The 21,900-nt window shown below is 36.7% G+C and overlaps 2 protein-coding genes across 2 annotated transcripts in view; one reads left to right on the top strand and one right to left on the bottom strand.

Moving 5' to 3' along the window:
- htr7c (5-hydroxytryptamine (serotonin) receptor 7c) overlaps positions 1 to 3,444 on the bottom strand; it is a 40,478-nt gene extending 37,034 nt beyond the window's left edge. The window contains exon 1 of the mRNA XM_084115687.1: positions 1,372 to 3,444. Coding sequence (XP_083971813.1) covers positions 1,372 to 1,832 — 461 coding nt within the window. The 5' untranslated portion in view covers positions 1,833 to 3,444. The remainder of the gene's footprint in view (positions 1 to 1,371) is intronic.
- A 4,930-nt stretch (positions 3,445 to 8,374) lies between these two features.
- piwil2 (piwi-like RNA-mediated gene silencing 2) overlaps positions 8,375 to 21,900 on the top strand; it is a gene marked incomplete at its 5' end in the record, with an annotated part of 34,881 nt that continues 21,355 nt past the window's right edge. Inside the window, 5 exons of the mRNA XM_084114862.1 lie at positions 8,375 to 8,815; positions 11,229 to 11,325; positions 13,015 to 13,126; positions 13,664 to 13,864; positions 15,259 to 15,369. Of these exons, the coding sequence (XP_083970988.1) occupies positions 8,375 to 8,815; positions 11,229 to 11,325; positions 13,015 to 13,126; positions 13,664 to 13,864; positions 15,259 to 15,369 (962 nt within the window). The remainder of the gene's footprint in view (positions 8,816 to 11,228; positions 11,326 to 13,014; positions 13,127 to 13,663; positions 13,865 to 15,258; positions 15,370 to 21,900) is intronic.

Genomic DNA, 21,900 nt, shown 5'->3' with positions numbered 1-21,900 from the left:
TGTATGGAATATTTTTACTTTAACAAATTCATTTGTAAAGTGCTAAAAGCTAAATGGTATATAAAATGGTGGAAATTCTAAAAGAAATTACAGCATCTTAAACTATTGGCCTAATTTCTTTTATGAATTTAGGACACTTTTATGCCTTTGAGATGACTGGGAAAAAGTGTTCCAATCAACCTGAATTGTTCATGCAGCGGAGGTGGAGTTCATGCAGCATGATTAATATATATTTAATAAAAATAAAATAAAACAGAAATTCACTAGTGATATTTTGTATGCATCTAAGGTTAATAAATAAATAAATAAATAAATATATATATATATATATATATATATATATATAGTAGCGGTCAAAAGTTTAATGTTTTTTAAAGAAGTCTCTTATGCTCATCAATCCTGCATTTATTTGATAAAAGATACAGAAAAAACTGTAATATTGTAAAATATTATTACAATTTAAAATAATGGTTTTATATTATTATGTTAAAATATAATTTATTTCTGTGATGCAAAGCTGAATTTTCATCAGCCATTACTCCAGTCTTCAGTGTTACATGATATTTCAGAAAGCATATGCTGATTTGATACTCAGTTATTATCAATGTTGGAAACAGTTGTGCTGCTTAATATTTTTTGGGAACCTACATATAGGCCTACTTTTTTCAGGATTCATCGATGAATAAAAAGATTTATTCAAAATGGAACTGACCCTATTACTGACTCCAAAACCTTTGAACGGTAAGTTGTTACAAACGATTTCTATTTTAAATAAATGCTGTTATTTTTTTTTACATTTTCAAAGAATCCTGTATCACAGGTTATAAAAAAATATTATGCAGCACAACTGTTTCCAGCATTGATAATGAATTTGCATAATTAGAATGGTTTCTGAAGGATCATGCGACACTGAAGACTGGAGTAATGGCTGCTGAAAATTCTGCTTTGCATCACAGAAATAAATTATATATAAAGTATATTAAAATAGAAAACCATTATTTTAAATTGAAATAAAATTTCACAGTAGGCCTACTCTTTTTCCTGTATTTTTGATCAAATAAATGCAGGCTTGATGAACCTAAGAGACTTCTTTCAAAAACATAAAATATAGTAATGTTTCCAAAATTTTCACCAGTACACACACACACACACAGTTACCCTGTTGATTAATAAAACATTTTGCATGAACACCTTGTTGTTATAAAACTGATGCTAAATAACCAAATGGGTTGAAGGTTCAACCTCCTATAACAGGTTGCTTCATACCATCACCACTGTGTTCTTGCTCCAAGAGGATTGTCCCTGTGAAAAAAAAGTCACTCTGACTTTTAAGCGTCCCCTAAATGGCTTAAGAACCCAAAGTACACTCACCTGTCCACACTGATCACGCACAGCGTCATGATGGATGCAGTGCAGCACATCACATCCATAGCGATGAAGATATTACAGAAGACCTCTCCAAAAAGCCACTTTCCTCCAGTGAGGTCCGTCACGATCACGAATGGCATCACCACAATAGCCACGGAGAGATCCGCCACGGCCAGAGACACCAGCAGATAGTTGGACGGCTGTCTGAGCTTTTTAACGACGCACACCGCGATCACCACCAACATATTTCCAATCACCGTCACGGTGGTGATGATGGCCAGCATGATTCCGATAATAATCTTCTCCGCTGAGGTGAAATCGAGCAGTTGTTCCCCGCAGGAGTTGTTCCACATGGCCATTGAGATGTTGTAGAATAAGTGTGAGGAACCATTGAGAACTTCCGACGCGACTTCAGGGTGAGTGAACGAGAAGAGATCTAGTGCGCCCGATGAGTTGAACATCATCCCTGCGCCTGATGATGAAGAGCTCGCCAAGAGTGCGCTCCGTCCGCCAAACGCATGCTGAAGCGAGCGCAGATCTGGGGTGTCTTCCAGCTCTCCAAAAGAAAAAGAAAAAACAAGACAAGTCGCACGGAAAGGAAAACTTAAATAAACGGGGCGAGAGAGGACAGTCGCTTGGTTTGGCTGGTAATAATGTGCGCGTGGAGGCTACAGTCCTTGACTTGATGGAATTGACAGTTCTGTTCTTCATGCGAGGAAGTGTGTGAGAATTGCGCACTCTAGTAGGTTAAACGAGTAACTTTCTCATCAAAGGGAAGCGGAAGGTCTCAGCTCCACCTACACGAAGATGTATTTTTTTCTTGTTTCTATTTCGGTTGAAAGTAGCTAACACTGTTTTAAAATTTGCTCTCTAGTCATGATCTGCATCTCTCTCATTTCAGTTCTCTGGCGTTTCACTATCAGTTCTGTTGTATGTCCTGTTTTGTAGCCTTGCTGCTCTAAAGGATAACATTATATTGCGTTATGCTGTTTTTTTTTTTTTTTTTTTTTTGTATTTTTATTTTTGCACATTAGATTAAATATGGACTGGAAAGGGGAGAATAAATAATAAAATGACTTATCTGACAAATAGGCCGAAAATACAGTAGCCTACACCTTCCTCTCTGACAGACCAAATGCTCTGTTTACAGCGACAATCATTTTCAATAAAAGATAAACAGGCGACTGCCATGAGCGACTGCGATCCTTTGTAATGTGGGCGTGTCCACTAAATATAGCCTATTAATTTTATGCAAATGTACAACATCAAATACGAAGCGACTTCATACAGCAACAGCTGGAGAGTGCAGACAGTGGAGCTTGATTAAGATTGTAAACTTAATTATATTATGAATATGAATAATAATAGGCCTATGAATAATAATATAAAAGGAAAACTATTTTAAACCAATTAGAAAACTTAACCAGAATTTCTTTATGTCTGTCAATGTTTGCTGTGGAGCTGGGTGGGGTTTTGGGGTGAAGACTGACATGTTTGCCATTTTTAAATAAGCTTTGTGTTTGTATTTGTATTTTTACAATGTTGATAGTAGCCTATATAGGCTAAATTAACAGTATGTACTCGTTCTTCATGTTACCTGCACTGCAGATCTCCTGGTTTATTTGTCAGTTGGTTTGAGCCCAGTGCCTTATGGGGGTTTTCCCTACTATTTTTCCCCTACGTCATAGCCATTATCTCTGTTTTCTCTCTCTGTTTTTTCTCTATCGCCTTTCTACTGAATTTTTTTCAGGTTTTATTAAAAGCCCATCTTGCCAGTGCGAATCAACCCTTAGGTTGGTGAACAAAAAGGCTGGTTCAAACCCTGCAAGGAGCGATTCATGACCACTGACAGTGCCACTGAAAAAGCCCCTTAAATCCAGGTTGCTTCAGGGGATATTGTCCATGATATAAGTGTACTGTAAGTCACTTTGAATAAACAGCCAGAAAAAAAAATGCTTATCATTTTAGACTTTTCAGAACACCACGCAGAGCTCGGAGATAACAAAATCCCTGAAAAGCTGAAAGCTGAAAATCAGCTGAAATTCGACAGCTAGAAACAATGCTTGGAAGAAGAAAAGAAAAAACGACCTATACTGTATGTGAATGGTGAGCACTCATCCTCATGGAGTTAAGTGACATGAAAAATGAATCTAATGAAGCAGAGAACTGCACAGAATAGGACAGCATGTTCCCAGGCTTATGTGAAAAAGCCACCACATCATCATCATCATCACCATCATCATCTTCTTCTTCTTTTTCATCATTGTTAAACAGGGGCAAGTCACCCCCATCCTTATGTTAACTGAATGCATCATTTTTGTGATCAATTCTTTGGTTATGGGTAAAACTGGGTTGATGAATTAAAGCAGTATAGAAGCTGGGGCAGCTTTCAAAAGGTAAACTTTTGTACCTTATTTACCACTAAACTATGTGTATTAGTGTCTTAAAGGCACATATTAGTACTTAAAGTGATATTACCTAAATGATTTATAGACAGCTTTTGTGCCTTTTTTTGTGAGTGAATCTTTTAGATGCCATGGACCCCCAAATATGATCTTCCTGGTGCGAGGCCCCCCATTCCTAAAGTTTAAAAGCTATATATTTTCATGTAAAGACCAAATGTATACTGTTCAAACTAAAAATATAAATATTCGTTAATTTCTTTATGTTACATTGTTCTGTTTTTTTTTACCATTGTGCTTGAATCTAGATATTATTTATTTATTTATTATTTTATTTGTTTAGAACGATTATTATTATTAATTAAATCAGTTTATTTGTGTTTTATTTAAATGATTTATTTAGTTTAATCTAATTTTTTATTACGTATTTATTTGTAATTTTTTTACACTGAGCTATATGAGCTATAGGATTAGTTTTAGACTTCAGTGCTGAAGTTCAACTTATTTCATGTTTGCTAGAAAGGTCAATATTCCAGTAACAAGCCACCATGCTTTCTGTTTTTAAAGCTCAAGGTCAAACCTGGGTCAAGTGCTGCGAGAGATGAAAGCCAAACAGCTGCTTTGACCCAGCATGCTCTCTGCTTCACTCAAGCCTCATTGGTTTGTTTTTTTCAGAGAATAGCCTGACAAGCAGAGCACTGATGATGATTGTCAGCTTAAATTAAAAGTCATTGCAGTGATTTGCACTGACTGTTGCTGAAATTGCCCTGTTTAAGTTGAAATGCTAAAATTCAGTTATGATCCTCATAGCATAGGTGAGATCTGGGAATGGTTTATTTACAAATCTCATCTCTAGGCCAATTAAATCATTCATTCATTAACCATTTATCTGACTCTTGGGGATTCTATAAGTTATTTCTCGCCATACGCAAGTGGTTGTCCATGAATTTTCTTAGCAATGATTTTTCTGTGGTAGGTTGCCAAGTCTTTCCCCAGTCCTGCCCATTACATGCCTTGGGACACACACACACACACGTATTCACATGGACAATTTTTAGTGTCTCCAATCTTCTCCATGCAATTCACCTCAATGTTTTTGGACTGTGGGGGGAAAAAGAAGCACCCGGAGGAAAAGAAGGGCTTTCTGGCTCAGCCGGGACTGGAACAGGGGTTCTCCAGTGAGACGACAGTGCTAAGGCCTATTATATAATGACATTTATGATAAAGATAATAATTATGTTTGTTTTTTTTTCCAAGGAGAGAATGAGATCAAGACATATACAGGCCTGACTCAAACCTGCATGAGCACCGCATCATAATTACATTTTGTTTGATTGACATTTAATTTAAATAACTAAATCTCTGAAGTATTTAAATGTGCACAAAGTTGTTCCTCATTAAAATGTTTTACACATAAATTAATGAATAGAACATTTGAAATGAAAATATGTTTAATTATGTTTTTGCGCAAGTTTGCGGTGTGATACGAGAGACACAGTTACCCATCCAGATGAGTGTTTTAGCACTGCTGTTTATGATGGTGAATATTAGGAAATATCAGATCTCTGAATGCCACATTTGACCAGTCAGAATACAAAAACTGTATACAAGACAAGTCACAAAAGATTTTTTGCTTCACAACTCAGGATAGTCACTTCTGCTTGAACCTATATAAATATAACATTTTTTTAATTTAATTTTTTACCAGAATAGTTTTGAGCGTAGTTGAGTATACCATAGAGACATTATCCTGAATTGCCCTTTTTGTGGATCAGCTGACCAACCTGACAATTTGGAATCATCTGGCAGAGTTACATTTTCTTCCAGTAGTTTTGTTCTCTCTATAGACTTTTTTAAATAATTAATTGAGATGTCTGATGAGCTCAAAGACTTGTTTGTTGCTGCATAATAAAACAGTGTTTACTCTACATAGCTTGTGTCTTCACAATCATAGCATGGTAAAGAAGAAATGTCTCACACAATCCTCTAAAGGCAAGAGACAAAAAAAAAAAAAAAAAAAAAAATTATGGCAGGAGGCAGGAGATGTTTGACTTAATGGGCTTTCTCATAATAACACTGATGGATACAAACTGGCAATGCAAATGCATAAGTGAAAAATCCTGACTGCGAAGCGAATCAAACTTTTCACAAAGTAAGAAATGTGGCAGCAATAGGCTGTTTGTGGTATGACAATAACTTTGTATTTACTAGGCCTGTAAATCATGGAGTTCATTTGGCAAGCTTTTCAGAATCTTTCTTCTTAGTTGTGTCAGTCCGCCATACAGAGCATGTTAGTAATTCTCTTGAAGAATGATGAGGAATATTTCTGAGATAGACCTATACGTTTAACTAAACAGGACGTGGAAAACAGCACCAGATAAGTCATGTAGTTTATCTGATGGTTATTATCGCTCTCCTGCACGGTGAAACAAATGGAATACTGTATATCAGTGAGAGTTCATAAGACTGCAGCATCATCTGTTTTGTGAAATATTTTCTGGCTTTGACATGGTGAACTTTGTTCAGTAGTGGCAAGAAAAGGAATTCATGCAGCAAAGTTTTACCAGAGTCCTTGAGGAAAAGGGGTGAACACTTTGAAGAACTTTTCAAAGTATTCACTATCCAAAGTAGACTATTCCTTATGCTGTTTTTCTTCTCTGTTGACTTTTAAAACGTTTCATGCAAATCCAGATTTGTTTTTATTAATTAAAAGCTTGCATTCAAAATCAAATAGATTTTTACTTATTTTCTGAATTTTTCATTCAAATTGTATGGGATTAGATGACACCAAGCATGAAGAGGTTAATGCTCTGCCTTTCTTATTTGTATTTAATCTCATGGGCCCAGCAGTTTGTTTTTGTTCTATAGAGGACTTAAGCCATATTATACATTTCTCTGAGACCACACACGCCACTGTTTTAAGTGGTGTCTTAAAGAGGACATCCTGGGCTTTCAGAGATACTAAATTTAGCAGTTTGACCATGACAGCATCCTTTGGGTTTTTTAGAAATAGGCTATCTGACAATATCAGAAACATCAAGGCTATATGTAGTATGGAAAGAGGGACAGGAGGTATGCTGATTAATTTTCAAATAAACTGCAAGGCTAATTTACTTTTACAAAAAAAAAAACCCCAAACAAACAAACAAAAACGATATTGGCCTATGCAGAAGTGTTCATACAAATATAAAAATACAAATATACAAATCTTCTATAAAAATATTTGTCAAAATCTTTATTTTATAATCAGAATTATAGAGAAAAGAAAATCTAAAGATTCTTTACATTCGACATTCTTGCTTGTATTTTAATGTGCCTTAATCCTGTCTAAGAGTACAAAAAAAAAATCTAGGCTAAATAAAAAGGAAATTGATTTCATGTTTCTTATGTAAAAAAAAAAAAAAACTGCTCAAAGATGTTTGATGGGTAACAATCTGTCCCATCATGCATCTCTGCAAAAGAACGCTTTTAACCACGAGCACAACACTGAAGCGAATCGGTTCTTCTGAATGGCAATTTTCAATGAACCAGGGAAGTCACGTGAAGGCCCACTGGGAATTTGTCCTCTGCATTTAACCCATACACGTTAGTGCACACACATTAGGAGCAGTGCATAGTGAACATCACACACCCGCCTGAGCAGTGGCCATTCATTGCGGCGTCCGATTCCTTGCTCAAGGGAACCTCAGTCGCGTCCTGCTGGTATTAAGATATACCAGCGTCCTGCTGGTATAACCCGCAACCTTCGGGTTATCAGTCTGACTCAAAGCTCAGAAGTGTTCCCAAACGTCCATTTTACCCAATTGATAATTCATGAATTGTTTTGACTGAACCGTTTAAAAGAATCGCGAATCGGTCAAAATGACTGAATCAGTGTTTGTTCAGTTGACCGTGAAGTAGTTCTACCCGGCTGCTGGACCGAACGGTTGGTTCATTGTCTCACAGTATAAAATTCTAAATATTTTCAGCTAAAGTTACATTTACACCAATTGTACAATGTTATGCACGCATCAACTTGATTTGTTTATGAAAATGATCGAATAGAATTGCTTTTTGTTCGTCAGTCCGTCGAATAATCTCAATTTGACGTCGCGCGCGCTGTCTAGTGTAAGTTAAGTTATGGTCGACATAAAAAAGTACCATATTCACGTAGGTAATTTATCTTTCTCTAACAATCTAAAATGTAATTTACTTGAATTGGCAAATCATATTTTATAAGTAAAATAATCTCAGCTGTTATAGATCCTGTCAGGCTGACACGTGCTCATGTCGACTTAGGTAACGAACATGACTCGTTGTTTGCACAAAAGGCATAGTCTCGATTGCAATCATTGGACTTATATATTGAATTTACTAAAGCATGTTTCTGTTGTGAAGCAATCTTGCACAATGACTCATTAATGTATTTGTTGCATGCTATTTAGATAAACTCATGCAAATGTTTTAAGAATTGCTTATTAATCAGTGCATTGAGATTTACTAATATTATTTAATGCCTAATAGGTCTGCAGTGCTTCGACAATGTTTTAGATAGACATGTCAAGAAACCTCCATTGATTTATGTGCTTGTTTTTGTCAGCTGCATTGAAGTGCAATTGGAAGAAATGGATCCAAAACGACCACCCTTTCCTGGACCCCCAGGGGCCACCCGCCTACCATGGCTGCAGCCAGCAGAAGATCAGGGTCAACTTCCAGACCAGTCCCCATTGGGGCGAGCCAGAGGTCTTGTCCTGTCTAAAGACGAACCTCTCCCTGGACGAGGTAGAGCCCTAGGTGTACCTGGAGAATCGCCTGTGCGATTTGGCAGAGGAGTGACTCAATCTGTAAGTGAGCCTCTGGTGGGCATGGGTAGAGGAGTGCAATTATCGATGGAAGAGGGAGGTTTTGGGCGAGGCCGAGGTTTTTTGCTGCCCACTCCTGAGCCCACTGTTGGGATAGGTAGAGGGGCTGCTGTGGGACCAGTGCCTACCCGGGACATTGAAAGATCAGATGTGCAGGAAAAGATGCCTGAGCTGCAAGCAGAGGTGGCTCCAATGATTACCAAGGTAAGTGGTGGGCATAGTTAGGGGGCTGCAAAATTTGGGGAATTATTATTATTATTATTATGTTTTATTTTTATAAAAATTGCCATTGTGATTTAAAATGCAATTAAAACAATTCTAGGTTTGCTGTGCTTGTTTGTAGGGTTGCACAATTTGTGATTATATATCACTAATAAAAATATACAAAATAAATATTACTATTTAACATTTCACTGTAAAATAAAAACATTGAATATTGCTTGTTTGTACAATTAGACCAAAAGTTTGTGATTTATAAATCAATATGATTATATTCAGGGTTCGTACGGGTGCTTGATTTTGATGTTGTGTTTTCAATGTTTGAAAAGTGCTTGAATTTTGGATAAAATGCTTGAAAATGCTTGAATTTGTAACTGTATTTCTTTCACAAGAAATATCTTTCTGACGAAATAGTTCTTTATTAAATGGAGAAAAAAATGTAGACCTTCAGAATCAGATACAGATTGATTTGCGTTACGCTGGCCAGAGCAAAAGTAGGCGGAGTTTTCATTTTGATTTCCGCGGTTGTTTGGATGCACCGTTTTTATTGGCCACGCAGCGGCAACAGTTGAACTATTTTAAACTTTGACCGCGGCGTGCGCGCGAGCTCGCTGAGCTCCGCTTTGGTCCGAGACCGAGTCGCGCGGCGCAAGCCATTGAAATATATCGGTTTCATTTCATAGCGCAGCGCGGTCCTTGTCCTATCTGAAAGGGCCATTAGTGACTGAGAGTACTTGGTGTGATAATGTAATGCAAGTATTGCATGTCCGTTATGTTCATTTGTGGAATATGCAGTGAACATTGCCAAAATTACAGAACTGTAACCTGCAAACGTTAGCCCAGTGCATAAGTAGTATACTGTTACTGTAAGGTTTAGGATGGCCCTATGCAATATTTACACTGCTCTATTCCAGTAAATGTATTAGCTAACGTTATGTCTTGGCCCAAGACATCTTGGCAATGAAATACATTTATCAGGTGCATGTGCTCTCAGATATTGTTCAAACCTTGTCTATATCAAGAATGTGTCCCAAAACAGGAAGGCCTGTCAAATATTTCTGAATATTTCTAAGTCTTCATATTTGAAATTAATTCAGTTTTACAGCCTATAAATCACATTATCTGGTAAGCAATATTTGGACATTAATATAATGAAAATTATATTATTCATATGCTTTAGGCTATATACTTAGTGATACATTTTGAAGAATAAAACTTGTGATTGGCTTAAATATTAGGGCTGCACAATATATCGAAATATTGCAAATGTATATATTACAATATGCATAATTGCATATCGCAACGGCTTGCAATAACTGGGGTCATGAACAAAAGACAAAGAAAATCACTTACTGCTTTTGGCTGAATAGGCTAACTTTTGTAGCTTTAATAAGAATCAGTATATTTAATTCATGCAGTGAAAACGAAGCAGTGTTTATTTTTACATTTGATTAATCAGTTTCTGTTGTTAAATAAACCTAATGTAGGATAACCTGAACCCCTAAACCCCAGTGATGTTAAAATAACACTTCTTATGCTACAGTAAAACACTGATGTTCACTGTCAGAAGTTGTAGGGATTTTTTCTTATCACAAAAAGAATGTGAAACACGTATGTGTAGGTTATATCATTTTAAAGATATTTTAAAGATAATTTAAGTTATTTTGACACACTTTAGGCTAAGCATTATCGTATCGTATCGCATATTGAATATCGCATTATTTAATGAGTTATCGCATATCTCATTTTTCTTCTATATCGTGCAGCCCTCTGCTATTATGAAACATTTGGCTGTTTATCTCTTTTGATGTGATAAAAACACTAAATAAGAATTTTAACTATGTATTGGTATGTAATTTACGGTAGTGTAAGGTGCTGGAAAAAGCTTTAAAATGGACCTGGAAAGTGCTTGAAAAGTGCTTGAATTTGACCTTGGAAAAAGTGTACGAACCCTGTATATTATTATTATTATTACTAAATAAAAATATTAAAATTACACAAAAAAAGCAAAATACAATTGTAAGATTTCACTGTAAAATAAAAACATTGAAGAAAAATAATATAATAATACTTTTATTTTACATCACAACTGTATTTATGGCTAACTTTTATGTTGACAGAAAATTGCAGGGAGCCCTTAAAGTTGTCTCATAAGCGCTTCCCATTACAAGTTTGGGAAGATGGTTGCCGCATGTTGCGTTTCCAAATATGATAATTGCAGTGCACTAAGCCATATCGCAAATTCGGTTTTATTGTAATTAATGGCTACTTTAAAAAATTAACATTTGTGTCACCAAAGTACAGGAAATGGCTGTTTATTGTTATATATCTTCTAGATAAACGCATTTGATTTGGTAATAGATTTATGCATTAGGTCTCAGGTTTGGATTTCTTTTAGGTTGATGCTCCTGGGACAGGGTCATCGCTGGTGTCCATGTTCAGGGGCCTGGGCATTGAGCCAGGAAAGACCTGGGGCAGAGGGGCAGCACCTATTGGTATGTCAGAGAACAGAGAGAAAAGTTTTATTTTTGTTTCATTGTGTGTCTTAATATTTTCTGCTTGACCTTATTTTTTTCATGGAATACAAAATTAAATGTTTAGAAGAATGTAAAAGCTGTTCTTGTCCATGCAGTAAGATAAGAGTCCCTCTGCAGATCCAACAATGACAAAAAGCACCATAAAAGTAATCCTTATACATTCAATATGTAGCTGATGCAGACATCCAACCTGCACCCAAAAACATAAACGCAAGTGGTCATAAAAGGCGCATTTGAAACGGCTGTGAAGCTGAAGACGACAACTCCCACGATTCCACGCTCATTCACGGTGTCAAGCTACGCCTTTGTAATTGTTTTGAATAAGCGACCTCTAGCTGTGAAAATTACATACTTTTAGTTTAGGTCACTTTTTTGGCCCAAAAACAAAAATAACTTTCGCTGAAAATGTTTGGTAGCTGAAATTTTGGCGGATTCCTAATAATAATAATAAGATATGTTGTCTTAAGCACCAAATCAGCATATTAGAATGATTTCTGAAGGATCATGTGACACTGAAGACTGGAGTAATGGCTGCCTGAAAACATTTTAAAATGTATTAAAATAGAGAGCAGTTATTTTAAATTGTATTCATATTTCACAGTATTACTGTTTTTTTCATGTGGTTTTTGATCAAATAAATTTAGCCTTGGTGAGCATAAGATGCTTCTTTCAAAAACATTACATTACGCTGAGATGTTTGAGCATTCATTCAGGCTGAGATGCAGCATTTGGTTTTTTAAAAGATGCATGCTGGGAAGCAGGGCCTTATACTGTACATTATAAATGCAATGCATCTTTCTGTATATTGTATTTAATCAAACTCGTACCCGTTTTATTATTCATGTTAGGGCTAGGTTAATTGGAGTGGGCATTAAATTGTGCTCCATCATTCTTGTATCCTTGGCAACACCAACAAAGTTAAATAGTTACCACTTAGACTTGTGAATTACTGCTCAAGACAGCAGGAAGGTCAAGTAGCTAATAATGAAAACAAACTTAATCTGCAATGTAAATACAAATGATGAAAGTAAGCCCATTAATCTTGTATTTAAGAGCTTTTTTCTTTGGAAGGATTTAAATAGTGCTTGAAATAGTCCTTGGCTTCCGTATCGGTGACCTTTCTACGTTTTCGCCCTGCGCACAACTCTTCGGGAGCCACTGCTATTTTCAGGCTGCACTTCACAGCAGACTGACTGGCTTAAAAAAATATTTTTTCAATGCAAACATGACATTTTGAGATAAGACTTCCAGCCTTTTTGAGCACTATAATACCCTATGGCTCATCACAGTGTTTCTTATGTTCATAATGCAATGGTTCTGGAATTAAACAAGCTGTCTTAACCAAGATCTTCCAGTCAGCAGCTCTTCCACTTGATTTTTCTGGCAGTGGATGTCAGATATCAATATGTCAGTACCAAAAAAAAAAGGAGACTAAAAGAATTCAACAAATCATGTTGAATGTCCTCATAGTGAGATGGCATCCTGCCATCCTGATTCCGTCCACGTTTTACACATCACGAAAATCATGTTTTTTTTTTTATGTGTATCATCTCCTACAGTTTAGTTAATGAAGCAGACTGTCTAAGTGTTTTATAAGTATAATTCTGTTATTTGTCTGTATTGAATGTTTTCTCTGTCCTTAATCAGGTAGGGGTGCAGCGGGTGATTTTGGGGCAGATGTCCAGCCCAAGCCAAGCATCATTGGGGCAGCCGCTCTGACTCCAGAAAGAGGAGACGCTTGCTTAGAAGAATCCATCAGGTGAAGTTCAGTGTTTGGTGTTTTTAGCCCCCAACGGCGCCTTCCAGGCAGCGAGGGGATGGGTAGGTTTAAGGTTGAGGTTAGGGTTAGCTGCCTGGAAGGAGCCATTGGGGGCTAAAAACACCATCAAGCGTGAAGTTCTCCAGCATCACCTAGGATTGTTGTTTCTTGCTTGTTCTCTTAGTCCAGTTTTTTTTCTCACTAATTTTTTATTTGCACATGGATAACATTCTCTTTCATGTCATTTCAAACCTGCATGACTTTTTCTGGAAGTTGGAAGATTCTAAGTGAAATAAGAACTCAAATTTGGGTCTGTTCATCTCACAAGGCTGCCATATGGATTACCTGTATGATCATTTTATGGGATTTATGTTGTCTTTTTGGAGCTTATAATTTTTCTTCATTGAGGAAAGAAAGTCATATGGTTTGGAACGACACGAGGATGAATACAAGATTTTTTACTATCCCTTTAAAATATGAATATTGAAATGTATCAAAATGCTGGTCACTTTTGAGTTTCACTTTGTGCATTTACAGTTTCCTGGGCAGAGGATTTGTTGGTGTTGGCAGAGCAACATTGCCTCATATGGGTGTAGGTCGTGGACCGATTGGCCCATCAGGCCCTATGTCTCCCATTGCTGCCCCTTTCTCTTTGGTGTCTGCTGCCTCCATCTCTGAAGAAGCTCCGATTGTTCCAGGAACACCCACTAAAGTTGAAGTGAAAATTGAGATAGTGAAGTATGAATTCTTTCAGTCACCTCTGATTGTAATTTTGGATCATTTCAAGCAAGTTAACACGTCATGTGTAATTTGCAGTATATACAACGTTCAAAGGTTGGGGTCAGTAAGATATACATTTTAAGAAATTAATACTTTTATTCAGCAAGGATGCATTAAATTGATCAAAAGGGAGAGTTGTAATGGTACAAAATATTTCTATTTGAAATAAATACAAATGTTCATTTGTACTTTCTATCTATCAAACAATCCACAAAAATATTAACTGTTAAGACTGATAATAAAAATAGAGTATTAGGGGTGTGCACAAATTTTCGAATATTCGATCTGTAATTATTATTCGAAAAAATAAAGTACTATTCGAATTTTACTACGATGCTTTGCTGGCCATAAATGCAGTGAATCCATGATAAATACCAAGCGCTAACTCACAGTAATAATTGAATGCACTGGGTGGCGCTGTGGAGCGTGTTAACAAGTTGTTTGTATTTGATCAGATAATGTTGTCGTCTGCCTCGCCAAGTTTGGAATTAATTGAAAATGATCTTACAAAATGGAATTCCTTTTGGTCAAATTAATGAATGAATCGGAGTTATAATATCATCACCACAATGAGAAATCACATGAAATCCAAACACCAGTCGTTGAGGAAAGACAGCTGTCCATCACAGCATTCACGGCTGCAGGCCAGCTAAGCTGGACCCCGCGTGAGCCGAGATGATAACTTATCTGATAGTAAAATGATTTTGAGATATACACTTCCTTTAAGTTTCGTTGAGGGAGACAGGTAAGAACAGAAAACGCAAAGTGCTGTTAGAAACTTCGCTTAGCACACCATTATCTTTGTCTCTGCAACATCAGCGCAGCGCGTTTTCTCACTCGAGCATGTGGATATTGTTTTTCTCAACATAAACGTGAAACAATATAAACACGATAATCATATCCAGCTGACTCGAGTGTATTGTGTACGTTCTGTACGATAAGTTGGGCAGTCTGCTTTATTATTGCTACTTGAGCTTAAATGCTTTTGTTCTTTATATTTTTTGTTTACACATATTGTTTAATGTTTTCAACTAAAAGAAAACTTTAACATCTATTGTAAGCTTGTTGTGTATATTGCCTAATTGTAAGCTTGTTTAGAAATGGTGACAAAAACGTTAAAAAATATATATATATTTCTCATTAAACATAATTTAAATAAACGAATATGAGCCAGAATATTCAAATGCAATATTTTTTGAAAAATACCCATCCCTAATATATATTCTAGCTGAATTGTGACACAACTCTGCCTAATTCGCAAATTAATCGCTTGATTGGTGCAGTTCTTTACAACAAATCAATCCAACCAGTTGGTACAAGCTCATGTGTATATCTAACAATGTGTTCTTCAGGGAGCCTCTGCAGAAAATAGGAACCAAAGGCAGTCCTGTGTCCATCGGATCAAACTACATTCCCATCTGCTGCAAAAACGATGCTGTGTTTCAGTACCATGTCACATTTACGTGAGTCTTAAAGATCCCCTGTGGTTATAATCAAGTTTTTAATGTTGTTTATATGTCTATGTGGTGTTTTTAATATGCTTTCATACAAACCATGAGCAAATTCTTCAGTTAACACCATTGCTAAGTATTTTCTCCTTAAAATGCAGTGTACCAAAGACGGTCTCAAAAATGCGGTTTGAAGCCGCCACTGTTTCCTACCATCACAAACATGGAACCAGTTTCATTAACTTGTGGGGCGGGGCTTTTCCTGTCATTAGGATGCTGATGTTCGACTTTGTAAAGAGCGATAGATAAAATACAGTACAATTCTAATACATCGACTTGTAGAAGACCTTGTAGATGAATTCTCTCTCCATCTACTTCTAAATGTTTCCAATTTAAACATACATGGCTGAATTATATCAATATTCCCACTTGCCACAGCGTTTACAACAGTTAACAGAGTGTATCAGGTAGTCCGATCTGGTGTGATTTAGTAGGGTTGGGTACTGTTCACATTTTAACCCTCTGAGGTCTGAGCTGTTTTCTGGGCCCTGGAGGTGTTCTGACATGCTCTGACATTTCTGGTTATTTCTGTTACTTGTGACATTTTCATGGCTAAAGTCTAATTACACTGTATTCAGCACAAACTCTGCTACGATAATATATCAGCAGCATGTATGTAAAAGTTTGTAGTTTTGAGATAATGACATTTATGCGTGGTTTGTGAAAATACAAAAAAAAATTCTCACTGAAATAAGGCCATGAAACCCATACTGATTATTTCTTCACAAGACTTTTGAAAATTGTATCACGTAGCCTAGAATATTTGCTCTAAAACTATGTGAAAATCACCCTGACTGCTCATTCAGATAAGACAATATATTGATTTAAAAATTTTACGACGTGTTTTGTGTGAAAAAGCTTTATGCGGAGGTCATTAATATGTATTGTTTTCACACCTGAGAAAGACAAAGACCCTCCCCTAATGGCCCTATTAGGAGCTATCAGGCCCTGTCATTCTGGGCAACCTTGCACAATACTGTAAATGAGGAGATTTAAAAAAGAATGGCTTTTAAATTGTTTGGATTTATTTACAACACAACATAGTCCAAAGATACACACAACAAATGCCAAAAAAGCACTTATTGAAAACAATGATCCAAAGACAGAGACCTTTGTGCCATTCCTAAAAACATTGTACATACCTTTCATTTCCAAGGTGTTTGATTTTCACTTTACCATGTTCATGTTCACTGAAGTCCTCAGTGGCATCTGGGCCCTGAAAAAAAAAGTGAACATACTATCAGGAGAAAGGCCTGCACGATTTTGGGAATACATTTTAGATTTTTCTGGTTAAAATTGCTTTTTAAAATGCACAGAATACACACACACACACACACTAGTGTTGTCACGGTACCAAAATGTCAGTATTCGGTACCAATACCAGTGAAAATCCACGGTTCTCGGTACCAATTTCGGTACCAAAGGACTAGAAATCAATAAGTTATTTGCTGATACTTCCTCGTCATCATGGAGAGCGCAGTTCGCACCGTTTCAAAAATAGTCAATCTCCGAATGCGAATGAACTTAGTCTGAATTAGTATTGTTTTTATACAGTATGAGGATCCTTTTTCAAATACAAGGTCAATATTGATTTTCACTAACGACAAAACAACAAATTATCCATGAACTTATATGGAACTACCCACTAAACATTGGACGTCGGATAGACGTGCAGATCATGTCTATATTGGGTCCGTCGGTCCATGACCAATTCTGGACATCTATTCGACGTCCAAACTAGGTCCACTATTTGGACGTCCAACCATGACCCAACTTGGACGTCATATTGACGTTCAACATTGGACCTTTGAACTGGGTAATTTTTTGGACGTCATTTGGACGTCTATGACAGGTGCAGGAAATTTACATGATTACTAGGGGTGTAATGGTTCACAAAATTCACGGTTTGGTTCGATATATATGATACACTTGTGTCACGGTTCGGTTCGGTACGTTTTTGATACAGCAAAAAGAAAGAAATGCCAGGGAAATTTCCTTGATTTAATTTTATTAAAACTAAAATCATAAAGTATGATTTTTTTTTACTTTGAGCAATTCTAGAGCTATAATTGACTCTTCTTAGGAGCATATAAAACAAAACAGCTCCTTGGAAAAAATGAAATGTAATATTGTAGTAGTTATAAACAAAGGTTTATTTTAGTTCAGATTAACATTTGAGGGCATCAATTGTATTCATAATGTCAAAATAAAACTGACGTAATGTTACTTGAAGGCATTATGCCTACTATTCCTGCCAAACTTCCATGGTTGCAGTTAGTGTTACTACAGTAAATCCATGGTGAATGTTGCAGATCTGTGGACACTGGATAGTTCATTCATGGCACAATGTTTCTTCCTGGTTTCCACATCAGCGCTGTTTGATCCGTTAATAACGGAGAAATGTGAATGTTTCTCACTAGATCTCGCAGCGATGTTATTACTTCTGTGGCGAATTCAAATGCTTTCTTTACTGGATCTCTTAGCGCTGTGTAGTAACAGTGTCGCATGATCACGATCGGCTCGCGCTGCACTGGTCCAAACTGATAAACGGTCCTTCAACCACACAATAACGAGCAGTTTCGTTCCGCTTGCATTACGTTTGCCATTTGATGTTGGGCAATGTTGTGGTCGCGCCGGCGTCTCTTACATTATGAGCGCGCTTGCCACGCGCAATGCGCGTGTGTGTGTGTCTCAGCGCTTTAATAAAGAGGACGCGCAACAGCACGCGCTCAGTGCATGCATGCGCATCAAGGAACCGGGTTTGAACGGGTCCTCGGTACCACCGGTAGCCTACTTAAGAAAACTTGGTACCGTGACGTTTACGTTTTTTTAGTACCGACTTGATACCGAAGTACCGGGTCTTTTGACAACACTAACACACACACAAATGTTTCCAACAATATATAATATATAATGAACACCAGGTTTGTTGTGCCTTGTAGGCATAAGCTATGCGCAGTGCTGGATAAAATAACAATAACCTGTAGCAGTATAAATCTTCCAAAAGATTTCAGTAACAACTAAGCTAGAGAAAAATATATTGATTATCATGTTACTTCAAATGTTTCCATTCGTTTTGATGATATGAAATGAGATAATAGTAAAAACATGAAGCCGTTTGCTTTTCAAACGCAATCGCGCTGCAAAATATGATACATTCAAACGCGATCGCGCTGCAAAATATGATACATTCAAGCGCGATCGCGCTCAAATATAAAACATTATGGTTACCATATACATATCTACGTTTGAGCAGATATCCACAAACACAGTAACAGTAAACACGGGTCTAAATATTATTATATTCACCATATATCTAGCAACAGTTCAACTGCAATGTGAAATTTATGCAACAATAGCAAACTAATATGTAAGAATTTCTTACCTTACATCTTTCTTGTCTTCAAATTGCGTTCTTCTTCTTCTGATGTAAATCCAATGTAAGCTCAGGCGCGTCTAAAAGCAGAGACTTGTAAAGTGTTTTGGTGTTTTGTTTTTGAGGTAGGCCTAATGAGCGCGATCGCGGTCCATGTGGAGATTTGCATGTGAATATCTTTTGCGCGAGTGGGCGTGGTAAATTAAAAAAATAATGAGCAAGCGTTTGAGAAGCTGGACATCTTGTTGGTTTTATACAATTTACTTAAACAGAGAATATTTGTTTTCAGTTTGAATCCGATCATTTAAAAGTACACACTTAAATGTTTATAAAGGTGTATGGCTCATAAATGTGTGACAAGTATTCGCTGAGTTTTGTTTCAGTTTATAGACGTGCTCAAGAAAAAAAAGTTCACCGCGACGGAGAGGCAGAACGCACACCCTGTTTATTTTCTTTATTTTACAAAAGCACAATGTTTTGATTTGATTGTAAGTGGACACATACAAAAGTAGAAATATCACAGATTCTTTTTTTATACTTCTTTTTTCTGTATGACCATAAATGACGAAGTAATTTAAGTTTATAGTGCTACAATGTGGAGAAAATCCAGCAAAACGCGCCCGCGCGTTTGTCGACCTCAGAGGGTTAACTGGTACCGGTATCCAGGCCAGCTGACAGTCTTGCCCGGGCCCGGGACGAGATCATCTTAGATTCCACAAATAGGCCTATTTTAATTATTTTTTTTATATATTTTTTTTATTATTCCATAATTTAATGAGGGCCCAGTTCTGGGCCCCCCCCTACCCTGGGCCCGGGACAACAGACCCATTTGTCCCACCCTATCGGCGGGCGTGCTGGTATCGGTACCTGAAATTCGGTGCTGGTACCCAGCGGTACCTTTTTTCGGTACTTTAGGCATGTTTACCTCAATAACTGTAAAGAAACTGTAAGTCATTTATAGAAGTGTTATAGACATTATGCCAGAGCTGCCTTGGTCGCTGTCTGCCATTGTCTGTGATGCTTGAATATTAATAAAAACAACCATTTTAGTAATAATAAAAAAAAAAATTCTATGAAATGTTTTGTGAATTTTCTAGTAATTGAATGAAGACAAAACATTAATTTAATTGATCTTTTATATGAAATTAAACTTTTTTTGGTCAAACAACATGCGGCACAACTGAGCTTTGTACTGTTAAAATTACAACATAGAAGAAAAAGTGTGATTATTCGTTAAAAAAATGTATTTGATAATTTATTATTATTAGTGTTGTTAGTATTATTATCAGAGGCGGACAAGAGTACACAGCTTCATTACTTGAGTAAAAGTACAGATACCCCTTGCTAAAGTTTACTCAAGTACAAGTAAAAGTACTACAGTCAGATGTTACTTAAGTAAAAGTACTAAAGTACTTGTTTTTAAAAGTACTTGAGTATCAAGAGTACAAGAGTAAATTTTTTTAAATATTGCATTACTACTGCCACAGTGCTTACATTGGTAAACACAGCAAACACTTGAAGCGAAAACTATCATTAACTTGTTCAGAAAATTTAAATAGTCTGGCGAGGTGGGGCCACGGGTTGGCACATTCCCGGGATGGACCTGTTGCGTCTTCATCCATTGTTTCGTCCATGGTTTCGTCTCTTATCTAAATCTGGCCATGGAGTTGACTTTGGCGGAAAGCTGAAGGTGATTGCTGATAGGCTGTCCCAATCAGTGGCGCCTGCACAATCCAATCACGTTTGAGAGGGAAACAAATTGAGGGTTTCCGAGATTTTTCTTTTTTCCTTTTTTTTTTTTTTTTTTTAGAAGAAATAACGGGTACTCACGGTCATGGATAGAAATGTAGTGGAGTAAAGAGTACAATATTTGCCTCTCAAATGTACTTGAGTCATGAGTACTCCCCAAAAATGATACTCGAGTAAAGTACAGATCCCTCAAAATTGTACTTAAGTACTGTACTCAAGTAAATGTACTCCGTTACTGTCCGGCTCTGATTATTATTAAATTGAGATATCTAAATTCTACTGTACAACAGTAATATATTATCAAGTTAAACCGAACTTTTATTTTGGCGGGTTGTGGTGAAGACTATTTCTGTGTGCTAATGATATAACGATAGTTTTTCTTAAATGAAACTGTAAAATGCTGATGAACTTAAGTGACTCAGAGCGGCTCTGGAAATGCATTCATGTTCTCATATAGTGAGACCGCAGAGGCTGAAAAACACTGCGAGTGTCACACATGCTTCAGTGTGTGTGTGTGTGTGTGGTAAATGAAACAGCGCGTCTGCGCCACTCATTCACACAGAGACATGCAGAGCATGCAGGATTCGTATTTAAATAGTCTTACTTTCGTGCCCAGATGCGTTCTCAGGTACCGAAATTTGGCACCGATTGATTAAATGTGAATCGGTACTCTGTAGTAGCGACGTAATTTGGTCGGTGTCGTTAAAAGTACAGAGTTTGATACCTAACTTTATGATTTAGTGGAGGCGGGGACTAATTTGCATATTAATGGAACTGCATATACTATATATATAAAAAAAAACTAAAAATGTTTAAATGTTATTTTGATGATCAAAAATTAGTTTTAAAGGATACAATTATTGACTGCAGGTGTCTTTAAAAATAGTGTCAAAACATTGATAGCAGAAGGTTTGTTTGTGCCCACAGGTTCTGATATATAGTTACAGATAAATGTTGTGCACACTGTTCTCAGTGCTGTTCTAAGTTCTCAGCCCATTTCTCTAAAGAGTTTTACACAAAGATCTGAATTGTACTTTTGACAAATGTTTAAAATGATGTACACTTACTTTAGATAAAGACTTCAGCCTTGCCTAATGTTGTCATATCCCATTGGAAACATAAACACAAACTTCAGGAGTTACTTCGACCAGTTTGCAGAGCTGATGTTGTCTAAGAGCTATTGACTGTTCCAGATCAGTAATGGCCAGTGAACTATGAAGATGCATTAGTGCACTTTTAATTAAACATGGGTTTTTCATATGCATCATTAAGTAGTGGTGCACGATATATCGGCCGCTGATATAATATCGGTCATTTTTTTACACATCGGTATCGTAAATATGGCCGATGTGAACAGGCCG

This window comes from Abramis brama (assembly GCF_963993115.1).
Source record: "Abramis brama genome assembly, chromosome: 5".
Taxonomy (NCBI): domain Eukaryota; kingdom Metazoa; phylum Chordata; class Actinopteri; order Cypriniformes; family Leuciscidae; genus Abramis; species Abramis brama.
Note: the sequence above shows the minus strand (reverse complement) of the source record. Positions and strands in the feature narration are given on the sequence as shown.